Below are 12,809 nucleotides of genomic sequence, written 5' to 3'. Positions count from 1 at the left end.
AAACATGATTCAGGTGAGCGTAGGTAATAAAATGTTTTGAGATCCATTAAATAAAATGAGTGCTGGGCAAGTTAACGCGTTAATTTCGCGTTAATGCATTCATCAATTAACGCCGACAATTATTTTATCGCGCGTTAACCCATTTTTTCAAAATTTAATTTTTTTTAAACTGAAAACAAGAGACAATACATATACATAACAACAAGAGGATGACAAGAACAGTGGGATAACAACAGCAAACATCCTACAGTCAGACTGTCTGTAGACTGTCTGTCAGACTGTTTGTATTGGAGATATGATGTCCCTTCAGGGTTGCCGTAGAGAAAAGGCGACTTCCGCTGCTCTCCTTGGAGACTACTGGACATCGCTGCGATAAAGTCAGCAGACACTCAGATCTCCGTGGTCAACTCAGCAGACACTTACATGTTATTGCACCTATATGCTGAAATTCACAGTAAACGCATTTAAACGGCACAGATCGGGAGCGAGCGAAGGACTTTGAAAGTTAGTGGAAAGATTAACGTGAGACAACATCCGGTTTCTTCAGACGAACATCCGGTTTTCAGAATAAGATGCCAACAAAGTATGAATTATCTTCACATTAAGTATGAAACATGCTGCCTGCATCTCGTGAACCAAATGTTATTGCCCTTTTGTTCATATAGCAGTACTTTTAAAATAAAAGTGCGCAATACACTACTTTTGAATTCATCATTGAACTTTGCGATAACAATGCGATTAATCGCGATTAATCGCAAAAATTCCATGCGATTAATCGCGATTTTATATATATATATAGTGGCGCATATCTTCAACAGTATTTCTTGGACGGAGTTCACAGAGTCACAATCAGTTGTTCACATTGGTGATTTTAAATAATGAAGAAAAATAAGCGCTTTAGAGCGAAGTTCAAACCTTGGCTCCTTTCTTATCTCTTTACGGCTGACTCATCACGGCAGGAAGTGAGCGTCGATGTCTGTTTCGTTTAGTTACAGAAATGTTCTAGTTGGAGGGAAGAGTGGTAATTGTGACGATTGTTATTGTCAACATAAATTAATGATATATATATATATAATATATAGTATTCAGCTGGGTCCACTATCCATGTGAGTTTCACAGCAGTATAATACATCCACGGCATGTGACAGCTACAAGCCACTTAGTCTGTGGTCTTATTTATGTTTACTGAAGGATCACAATTAACTTGGTTTAATAATGCATCAACGCTCCATGTTTGAGCTTTATCTTGGTAGAAATACTGGGGAATATATCGGCCTCGGCCTATTTGGAGAACTTTCCTGGTGGTGTTTTGCTGGCTCAGTTGATCCAGACTTTTAATGTGCAGACTGAGGCTGCTGACTGGTAATCACTAGAGAGCCCAGAGCTGCAAAAAAAAACAATGAGTGGATGTACCTGTTATGTGAGTGGATCCGTTATGGCCCATGGACCGCACCAAACTACGTGTTTGTCTGCATCCGTAACACAACAAGCGCCTTCACCTCCTTTCAGAAGTCTATCATCTATGGAAATGGGACCGCCACACTCCTGTGAGCACTCTGTGGGGTTCCACATACACGCTCTCTCTCACACACACACACACGCACACGCACACATTCAGTTTAGGGCCTGCCACCTAAGAGCATGGAGGTTAAACAGATGGCATCGGTTGTATCCGTTACGCAGATTACCCAACGCGCACGCACGCACGCACGCACACACACACACACACACACGCGTGCACACACACATTCTGCAGCAACCGGCTTTGTGAGTTCACCTCATTTAACTGAATGGTGTTTTTATGAGGCATGGCAACATTAGAGCCACCCACCGCTCTAATCTATCCCTTTCTGTTCTGTTTCTAATGCCGGACTGGGAGCACTTGGTTTGAGTGGGCAAGGGCCAGACACACCCAAATACAGTGTGCTGTTTGTCTGCGGTATCTACTTGAACTCAACATGAGTTTGGTCACACACAACCAAAGTGTTGGAACATGTAGTCTAATTTAAATGAATAATAACGTGCACATACTTTACCTCAACTTTCTCAGAAAATCTGAATTGATGATAATTCTGCTTATGGGAATACCCCACAGTGTGGTGAAATCAGATTTAACCGTTTGTTATTTGTGTGCATGCATGTAAACATAGACAGTGTAAGGCTGGAAATATGAACTCACTTTTATCTCTGTAATTTCATTTGATACTAAAGGTCTTATTAAATGAGAAAATACCTTTTATTTGTTTGTTTAAAGTATTTAATTCACACAGGAGTAAAGAATGTGGTTATTTCATATATACTATTTATTTATTGAATTACCAGAAAACATGCTATGTCATGATATATATGTAACATTATTGAGATATGAGGAAAAAAGGTACATATCTTATTTATATACATTATATCATCGTTATCATCATCATGCATTTAAGACTGGTACACAAACAGCAGGGCTGTCAATTATCATAAAAACGGTTGCTTTCTGACTGGCCTACTAAGAGCCGTTGTAATAGTCAATAAAGCCACATATTTATGACATAATTGCCTTTTAAACATTAATGATTGACTACAATATATAATTATTGGGTTTTCATTGCGTGTCTGGATTTTTATGAACGCAATACTTTCATTTGATGTTTTTGACATACAAGCGTTAACTGTCGTGAGACTTATGAGTTGTATATCCTGAAACGGCAATAATAATAACAGGTAATCGCTCTGTGATTTTTTTCATCAGTAGATTTTCAGCCAATTGGACAATGCATAAATTGTACAAGCAACCAATGCTGGTTCTATCGGTTACTCATTTAAAAGCTGCGTTTAAAGATTTCCCTGCCTGTGCCGCCAGGATGCCCAACGTAATGATGAATGAGGAGAATTCCATGTGTTGTTTCATTCCCTTAGAGAAGTTACTTGGTTACAGTATGATTTGCACATAATGGTGTTGATTAGTCTTTGACGGCTGTATTAACCACGTTCCCTTCATCACATATTTCTACTGTTGCCTCTTTCTCTCTGACGCACGTTCTCTCATTATCCGCCTTATTCCCGACTGTTTCTAATTATATCTTTACTTCACTTTCCTCCTCATACCTGCCTTTTATCCTTTCCGCTCGTTGTCTCCATGATCTGGTCTAACCCTGTGCCCCTCTCACGCCGTCCACCGTCTTACTAACCCCTGATCCTTCTCTCCCTCCTAGCCAGCAGATTTGGATGCCTGGGTAAGCAACACTGACATTGCTGGTGCCTCCTTTTTTTTACCTTGTTTTTTACCTTTCTTTCTCTCTTTCACTCTCTCTCTCGCTTCTCTATTCAAATGTCATGTTTTTATTGCGCATTAAAGCGAGGCTGTGAGTGTGCCGCCGCCGCCGCCGCCACCATTCCACACAACAACACTTTGGGAGGTATTCAGCTAGAAAATTACACATCATCTGTGCTGCTAGCAGAGGTGATTTTACACACTCACACACTCTCTCTCACACACACACACACACACACACACACACACACACACACACACAGCCCTTAAGCATCAAACAGCCGGCTGCAGAAAGAAAACGTGCAGTGAGCCTAGTATAAGGATTTGCAGATGTGCTCTTTGTGAATGCATGTGCCTGTTAAGTTCAGATAAGATGAGATTGGAACACCATGAATGTAATGTAAGTCCGTGCGTAACTGTGCGAGTCTGCACTCCTGTATTCCCCATAGCAGCAGAGAGCACAGAAGCTGAGTAGATCATCCAGAGAAGAAGAAGGCGTTGCTCCATCTGATCTATATCACACTCACTAATGCACAACTCGGGTGTAGTAATCTGTCAGCATTACACCATGGCATAACTCAGCATACTATATGTGTGTGTGTGTGTCTGTGTGTGTAATACACACTATTTCCATCCTACATAAATCTCCGCCCCCTTGCTGCCTTTTTCTGCCTCACTCTCGGCCCGCTTCATTCTGTTGGTGCACATTTCGTGTTCACACTGCTGCAGCCCTGTTTCCCTCATCACCCTTATTCAGAAGCAGCATGTGGTCACTATTGATGATCCTTTCAGGAGAGATAATTCAACCTTCCTGTGTACACCATGCACATGTGGACTATCCTTTTGTGCATTTGGCCCCCGTATGTGATTCCCATTGTACAGCTGTTGAACCGCTGCATACTCTCCACAGCATGACCAAACTTCCGACGCATGCACGAAGATCCAATACCAAGCCGCAGGGAATTTTGTGCATCAGTTCAATTCAGTTTTGAGTGAGTCGATTTGGATATACAGTATGTGGTATGTCTTTAGAAAATAGATTTGATATTATGTTTTCACGTAAAGACACTGCCTCATATCCCCATCACTCTGTGACTGACCATGCAAAATGTATGAGCATTACTTTTATGTTCCAAGAGGAAAGTTATATTCAGATTGAATAATCTGGAAAGAGATGGAGATCATAGCTCCAGATGTTCTGATACATAAACTTGCGTATCGGGCCGATACTGAATACCTTTCAGGTACCATTGCGGTACAAACACCTCGCCTTTTTACTGGTGGGATTTGTATTGTGTAAAATATTGCCAAAATGCTGATATTTTCATAGCTCTGGCTAACGTTACACTTTCCCCGAGCACCTGCCTGATTAGTGTCTACAAAGGTGAGAAAGAAGCAGATTCATCATCAATTTCTGACTCACTTCTCACTTCTTTGTCTTCTCTGTTGAGAGTGAACATGTGCAATACCGTACATACGATCACGCCCATCTCCTTTGACTATATCTGTGTTATTTTCTTTTTATCAGAACGAGTGATCGATGATATTGACACACTGTGAAGCCTCGTGTCGTTAAAACAAGGTGTCCACTCATGTTACTTCCTCAAAAAAATGAATCTTTCAATGCAAATTGTAAACACTTGCTGGCAACTTGTCTTCACAGTGCATCTTTTTGACGTCTGCCTCCTATCTTCCTCTGCTTGCATGCTGCTGCTCCACGGCTGTGGTTCTTCCTACAGCAAGTCTGCCATCTTGCTGCCATTCAAAGCTTGGCTCAGCGGGCATGTTAAAGCCTTTCGCCTCATCCTAACACCGGCATCGCCATGTCAGTCACACGCCACCTGATTAGTTTTGTAAGTTCTGGACCTGCTACTGAACAGACATTTTCATTGTGTTGTACTTTGTGGTGCAGGTGTGTTGTACTTAACATATTATTATATATTTCCATCGAGCATCATAGATATGTGATATATCCAGAGAGCAGTGGGCTCTCTGGATTTCTGGTAGTTTATAGGTGGGATGTGTATTCAACCGATTTTCCTCATTTCTCATGTTTTCTCAGTCTGTTGTGTAGTGAGAGCAACAGGTTGCGTCATTTCTTCTCCCTTCAGCATTTACCTCCGCTGGTGCCTCATGTGTGTGTCATGCTCGTAAGCTAAGAAGTGAATGTGATGTTGTGGGCCATTCCTTTCACTAACTCTAGCCACTTAGCTACTGTATGTAAAATGTTTTTTTGAATTACTACCTGGATTGATTTTTCCTTTCTGACCTTTTTTTGCCCGGCAGTCAGAATTTCATATTTGCACACAGGCCTAAACAATTCATATTAGTGCAGTAAAGTGTCATGTGTCAATATAAACAACCTCTACAACAGCTGTTTTTTTTATTTATCTCCTCTTCTTCTATTCTCTTCTCCCTTTCTCAGGCAAAACAGCTGAGGAGCAAAGAGAAGGAACTGGCCAGCATATCCAGCTTCTATAAAGAGCAGCTGGAAATACTGGAGAAAAAGGTAAGAATATCTCATAAACACGTATATTACTAAAAGGAAATAGCCAGAACTCATCGGAAAGGCTTTTTCTTGTGTGTCCATTAGTTGCATTGCATTCATTGCCTTCCAAGGCGTTTGATCAAATCATTATTTTTCTTGTCGGGGGGGTTCAGAGAGCATGATGCGAGCCCTTTTAGCCCTCATGTTGACGTGCTTAACAGGAGACCTCCCAAACCAGATACTGTAGGCTCTCACTGAAAAGAAGTCTTCACACATCGGGAATATCACAACTCGTCTTGACGCGACGTATTGCTCACTCTCCTTGGGGAGTAAAATCATGTTGAGAAACAAGACACTCTTGGAAATGTGGAGCCCGCATACCAATGTCGAAATGTAAATGAATTGAAAGTTTCAGCGGGCAGACTCACTGTTGTGAGCACTCGAGAGGTTTCACAGCGTTGTCTAATCTAATGTACTGTGCTTTTCTCATCACTGTGTCCTTTAGCCAGGAACCCTGTTGTCTCTTTTTTTTTTTTTTTTTGAAATGTTTGTTGGGTGCTTTTAAGAAATTATGACCTGTGTTCCTTCCATTTAAGCGCTAATGTGTGGTTGATATTTTTGCGCCCTGTAAAAAGCCACAAGCACAGCGGTTTGATAAATGTGGCTTGACTTTGAGAGAAGCGAGGTTGGTATTGGTGTGTGATTTTTAGGACAGGAAAAAGTGCGTTATGCTTTTAGGAGTGGACGGAAAGGACAAGAGGCGGGAGAGGGAGAGGGAAATTACAGAGTGAAGTGCAAGTGAAGTAAAGAAAGGAATGAAACTCTCAGATTAACACCAAATGACCAAAGAAAGTAAGATGTAATAGATGTTATTAAGGATACATAATAACTGAAAAAAGCAGATGCAGGAAGGCAAACAGGAGGAAATGTACACACACACACGTACACTCTCCTTCCTCCCTCATCCTTCAATCCCCATCCTGTGTCTCTCTCCCTCCAGTATTCAGTAGACACTCTTTGGGACTTGACTCCCCCCCCCCCCCCCCCCCCATCCCTCTCCCCTGTCTCGCCCTCCATCCGGCGGGGCCCCATCAGGCAGACGGGGGGGACCTTATCTAGTCCCTGGCACTCGCCTCCTTTAGGCCTCTGAGAAAACCTTTTACATGCCGAGTTAAATGGAAGGGCCCCTGCACACCGTGCAGCGAGCAGCGCGCGCTGCAATGCTTGACGGAAGAGACTGATTGGCAGACGAGTGGAGGATGCTCTATCTTTCTCTGCCGCAGTCGCCTTTTTCTATCGCCTTTTTTTTTTTTCTCCACCCCTCACTTGCTCGCAGCTGACCTGCATGCGGATGAGGGAGTGAGAAAGAGAGGGACTGAGAGCGATAGATAAAGAGGCTATATGGACTGTGCATTAAACAGTCTATCCTGAGCCGGCGTCCATCTCCCTCCTTCTCTTCCTTCATTTTCCAATCTCGCACTCCATTCATCCAGGCCTCCTTTCATGCCATCTTTTTTCCTTTACCCCGGCCTATTTTTCCTTTCCTTTCACTCCCTCATACCTGTGGCAAATACTAGTTTGGGCTGAAATAAATGGCCACTTAAACGTTGCATTGTGTTTCACATTTATATATATGACCTGTGTCAGTCACAACTTGAAACAGTAATATGTCTCACCTTTCACATACATTATGATCCAAGCATGTGAAAGACTGCTCTGTGTTCCAATATTGCATGCCAAAAGATTTAACGGTGTTGAACGCCGTTGTCTGCATTTGAATATCAGTCTGCGCTTTTATTCTCGGAGAATCTCGCAGGTCAGAGCTCGTTCCTACCGCTCTGTTGTTTTGGCACATAAAAGCACACGTGCACAAGCAGACACTCATCCGCATGCAGTTGTGTTGATGATCTGAGGCAGAGATTTAAGCCAAAGGCAATAGCAGCGAGATTAGAAGGAGAATCCACTGGTAATTGCTGTGTGATCGTCCCCTGAATCAACATTTTACTTGGGCTTAGCAGCAGCCTCTTCTAACAGGCTAATAGAGAGAGAGAGAGAGAGAGAGAGAGAGAGAGAGAGAGAGAGAGTGTGTGTATGTGTGTGTGTGTGTGTGGTTAATTACCTGTATGAAAACACACACAAATACGCTCTGGTGTCCAGTTTGCTTAAGGGCTGAATGACGATAACAGACTGTTGTGTTTGTCCAAAGGCTGTGGACGTTGTTAGAATCCACTACTGACACAAATGCGTGTGTGTGTGTGTGTGTGTGTGTGTGTGTGTGTTTATTGTGACAGCTTTGTGTGTATGCTGTCACTTCAGAAGTAATTGTGATCGAGAGGCCAATCCACAGCACAACTTTGCATTTCCCCTCTCCCACACATATGCAGGTTCGCACACTAAAAGACTCAAACACCCCCCCCCCCTCCCCCCAAACATACCAGCGCATTCTCAACTTCCCCTCACTCCCAATCCTTTCCACCCTATTTATTTGTGGATGCCTCCCTAATCTCTTCCCAGTGTACAGGTGGAGTATATCCGTCTCCCTGTGGCAACATATCCTGTGACTCTGTAAAGAAGTCTCAGTTTAAAATTCACCACTTTTTAATCCCCCGTCCCCCTAGTCGACTGCTGCCTCCGAAAGAAAAAAGGAAGAAATTAATCCGCCTTCGTCCAAGCGCGGAGCGTAAAAACCACCCCTCCCTCAAAATCCTGACATCAGCCCATCTCAATCCACACCTGCTGGAAGAGTGTGCATACAAGGATCATCTGAACACGAGCATTCATATACAAACACAGATTTAGTCACACACCTGCATGTATGCAAGCTTACACACACCCGCAGGATGCATGCACCCGCACTAATCCCCGTCATGAGTCTTTTCCAACACCCCCCAAAAACCTTGCTTCCCCCCCTCATTGAGGGTTATCACCCCTCTCTTTCTGTCTCTCCACATCGGGCTTTTGTCCCCATGGGTGCGAAACGACTGGGAAGAGCTCAGAGCATGCGTGCCAGTGATAGTGCTGCCACTTCTCCGGCTTCATGAGAGCTGAGCTGGGGCTCTTGCTCTGGGCCTATTCTGTCAACAGACACAAAAACAACAACACCCCCCCCAACCATCCAAACACTACATTTACAACTCATGTCTCCTCATTTTACCCATATTACAACGTTGTAATGCCAAGACCAGAGACGATGTAGTTGTATCACTAACTTCTGCCACAACATCCCTCCCATAACGATCCAACTGACCACGGATAAAAGAATAGAGTTGTTTGACTATAAGTGTGCGTTTGTATGTTTGTTTGAGAGGAGACACGATTGGTTCCCATTTAGAAGAGATTCCTGAGAATCTCTCCAGAACACATGATTTACAAGCTTGCTTTCTAATGGTGGACTCGGCTCATGGCACAGACAATATTTACCGATATCTGGACATGTTTTACCAAACCAGGTGAGGAGGGGAACATTTTATATTTGCAAAGCACTGATTTCAAGCAGTCGTGGCAATTTTCCCAGTTAAACATTTAGTTACCAATGCATTGGATTACATCACAGGAATTCTATGATTTTTATGGTTTATTATGGATGAGAGCTGCATAAACATAGAGGATGGTGTAGTGCATCCGTTACCTAAGGTATGAGCATATATATGAATCAATACATGTGTATTTTCCAATTTCATCTGTTTTAGGCATTTTTTTTATACTTAAGCTGCGATTTGTGCTGTTAAAACCAGATGTTCTTATTTAACATAAGTGCATTAGTCGTTGTTTTTTAAAGATTTTTACACTTTAAATCACCCAATTCTCCGTTTACTACATTCCGTCCTCTAGCTAGCGCTCTCTTGGCCTTGGAAGTAAAAAACGTAAAAGAGAAGATTCCTCATTGGCTTCCCACCATGCTAACGTTGCTAAATGTTTATCCTCTAGTGGGAGGCACTACGTTAGCTCCTGCCTGACCCCACCAAACCCACAACATGGAGCCGTGGTCTCACCAGGGAGAAGTTCACTTTACCTTTAAACCATCTTCTTGCTGGTGCCCTGCTCTCTGTGTCCTGCATAATCTCAGGCACTCATGGGTTTACGCCCCTGTGGAGACTTTGCGCCAACACTGGATGTCCCACAAGGCAAACAGACTTTCAAGTTTCAGCGCAGCTTTCCTCTGTTGAGTGTACCCACTGAGCCCTCGACCTGAGGCTAAAGGCTAAGACGCTAAAATGTGGCTAACTTCTTACTCCAAACTCCCAGGGAGTCCGTCCTGTATTAACTCTTCTTCAGCATGAAGTGAGACCTACTTTCTCTTTAATGTCTATAAATCCACGACTTGATTTCAAGGTATTTTTCTTTGTCTAATGCTTAGATTAGTAGATTAAAGAAACCAGCGGCGCAGGGGCTCTGAGGCCTGGAACTGTCTTTCATTCCAAAGGTACACGATGATTGGATGAAGTGTGCTTCATCTCTTCGGAGCTGCAGTCAAGGTGTGGTGTTTAAACCTCGACCACATTTCTGCAATTGGGAGACTTAACAGCAAGAAGAGTGAAATCCTGAGTCCTGTCCTGGAAAATCCACTATAACACAGCTGGCAGGGATACAAATCTCATACCTAGCGATGGAATTGTGAATTATCACGACAACCAAAACGGGACACAAATTCAGAAGACATAAGACATTTTAACTGTAGTTGGACACATTTAGTTCTTTCTTTTCTAATCGACTGGTTTCAGATGGCTGAATTTATTTTCAGTGATTCTAATAGGTGCTAAAATGTCTGTTTCCGAACCAGTCAGAACATTTTAGGCAGTAAATGGTGATGTCATTTTTCTTTTACCAAAGCCACAAACATGGCAAAGTATGGATGAGTTTTTCTAAGTCCTCTCACAGAAGCAACTCTTCATTTTGCCGTATTTCTTCAGTCGACTGCAGCGGTTTCTGGGATGACTGTAATTGAACTGAACTGGGCGGATACCGCAGCGCTGATTGGGTTTCCTTCATACCAGAGTCATGACTTATACTTCACTGTCTTCTCTTTAAAGAAGAGGAAAGGAAAGGATCGAGGCGCAGATAATTACATTGTAGTGCATCGTAGCAGATAGGATTAAGGAAGAAGACGGCTACGACACTACTTGAGTCTTTTCCAACACCAGACAGGAGAAGCATGTCTGCGGATCAGCGTGAAATAATGAGATATGAAAATGACTCGGGGGCACTGGAGGAGTAGAGGGGCCAGGGATTGTGGAGGAGGGTTTGTGTTTGATCCCATCTCTTTCCCTGCTCAGTCACTTCAATTATCTTCCTCTCCTATCACCTCATCTGTTGGGAATATAGGGAATAATTTAGTAAAAGCGAGAGCGCTGTGGTTATTGGTTTAAAATGGTGATTACTGCGCAGTGAGTGTGTAAGAGAGAGAGAGAGCGATTCGCCTGGTGTTTGGGGGCATTTCAGACGACTGATACTCTTGATATCTTCCTAGTCAGTGCAGCTCTGTGCTTCCTGGTCGATGCAGGATAGTTAACCCCGTGACCACTGATTACTGTTGTAGAGGTGTGCGTTATGTGACCTTGCCCTCTGGCCACCTGTGCAGCGATTGCTTGTTTAAACGCCAGCGTTTCTTGAATGAAATAAAACGTTATGGAGTACCAACATGCTATCAGTGTTCAAATTTGTACGCAGCGCTGTAACACTCAAAGGTCACTATTTTAACAAATGTGACATTTGTCGTGGTGCTTTATGCTTTATTTCTCATCGTCGTTGGCTTGTTGGAGCTTGAATTGAAGCTGTAACAGTGTGGTGATGTCAACTAGATGATGCAGGTCGTTGAGCTCTAATTCACGGGACTTGATTTAAGCACTTAGACAATCGTGTTTTTGTATGTTTTGCAATGATGTGATGTAAAAAGTTGACAATGTTAAAGCCCTAATCAAAAGCAACACTTGGCTGAGCAACTTGATGTTATCAATGTAAAGTGAAGTGCAACTTCTTCAGAGCTTCAATACCACTGAATGGATTTTCACCTTTGTCTCTTTGTCTCTTTGTATCTTTGTCTCTTTGCCTCCAGAACCGTGACAACTACAAGCAGACGGCAGAGCAGTACAACGAGGCAGCGACTAAAGCGGAGGCCCACATCCGGTAAATACTGTGAATTACTTTGCAACACCATTTTCTGTGGAATGAACCGTTCAGTGTCCTCATTACGTTGTTGCTGCTTACTGCCTCAGAATGCTTTTTACGAGCCTATCATAGGCTTAAGCAGTTGAATGATTGAATGTGCCTGTAAGTAACATATTAGTGCTAACCGTGCACATCTAAATTCAAGGCAGACATTGTATGACAAATTAGGAGAGAAAAAAGCACCGCAAACCTCGGCACAGTGGAGGACAGAGAGAGACCGACCCTGACGAGCAGGATGTCCACACAATTATCACTTCTCGACTCTCGTGTAATATTATTGGAACACATTTCTCACATCATTGTATCAGGGCTCACTAGACAAGTTAAATACTTCTGACATCCGTCACTGCTCACTTTTAATACTTGAGAAAATGTAGGATTTAGATTTATTGATTCAAGTATTTCAAACAATGTGATGAACATATTTTTAAGTTTTCATCATGTGATTTTGTCATAACATGCATATTATAACAAAACGACCTAGATATTCAGGCGATAAGTATTTATTCATAGTACTTTCATCTATTTCACTTGCTTCTGTTCGGTGGTCTCTCCAAGTACAACAATTATCTTCTCAGATAATAGAAGATATTGGATTGATTTTGACCCATATTAACATGGGTTCTTTTTGCATCATTTCTGAGACTGGCACTATAATAGCCTAATGGATAAAACAGAGCATTAACAATGGCTGCTTATGTTAGTTCTGTTCAGTCTTCTGCTTTCTTTATCTATTTTATGCTTTTTAAATTAGACCCGGCAAAGAGAACTGAAATATACCAGAGTATCATTGTCTTGGTTGTTTCATTGTATTCTCTCTAGTGCTCAAACAGACGACTTGAGTTGTGTGAAGTCGATTCGCTGCTTTGGAATATGCGTCCTGTGTTGTAATGAGCG

At 42.6% G+C, this 12,809-nt stretch overlaps 1 protein-coding gene across 4 annotated transcripts in view; it reads left to right on the top strand.

Annotated features, from left to right (window-relative positions):
• The window catches only part of chchd6b (coiled-coil-helix-coiled-coil-helix domain containing 6b), a 48,836-nt gene that overhangs the window by 12,141 nt on the left and 23,886 nt on the right, over positions 1-12,809 (top strand). For 2 of the 4 annotated variants that reach the window (XM_079265240.1, XM_079265238.1), the window contains 3 exons: positions 3,201-3,221; positions 5,685-5,768; positions 11,800-11,870. In XM_079265240.1, the coding sequence (XP_079121366.1) occupies positions 3,201-3,221; positions 5,685-5,768; positions 11,800-11,870 (176 nt within the window). The remainder of the gene's footprint in view (positions 1-3,200; positions 3,222-5,684; positions 5,769-11,799; positions 11,871-12,809) is intronic. The other 2 variants (XM_079265239.1, XM_079265241.1) reach the window with 1 other exon arrangement.

The sequence above is a fragment of the Melanostigma gelatinosum genome (assembly GCF_949748355.1).
Source record: "Melanostigma gelatinosum genome assembly, chromosome: 3".
Lineage (NCBI taxonomy): Eukaryota > Metazoa > Chordata > Actinopteri > Perciformes > Zoarcidae > Melanostigma > Melanostigma gelatinosum.
Note: the sequence above shows the minus strand (reverse complement) of the source record. Positions and strands in the feature narration are given on the sequence as shown.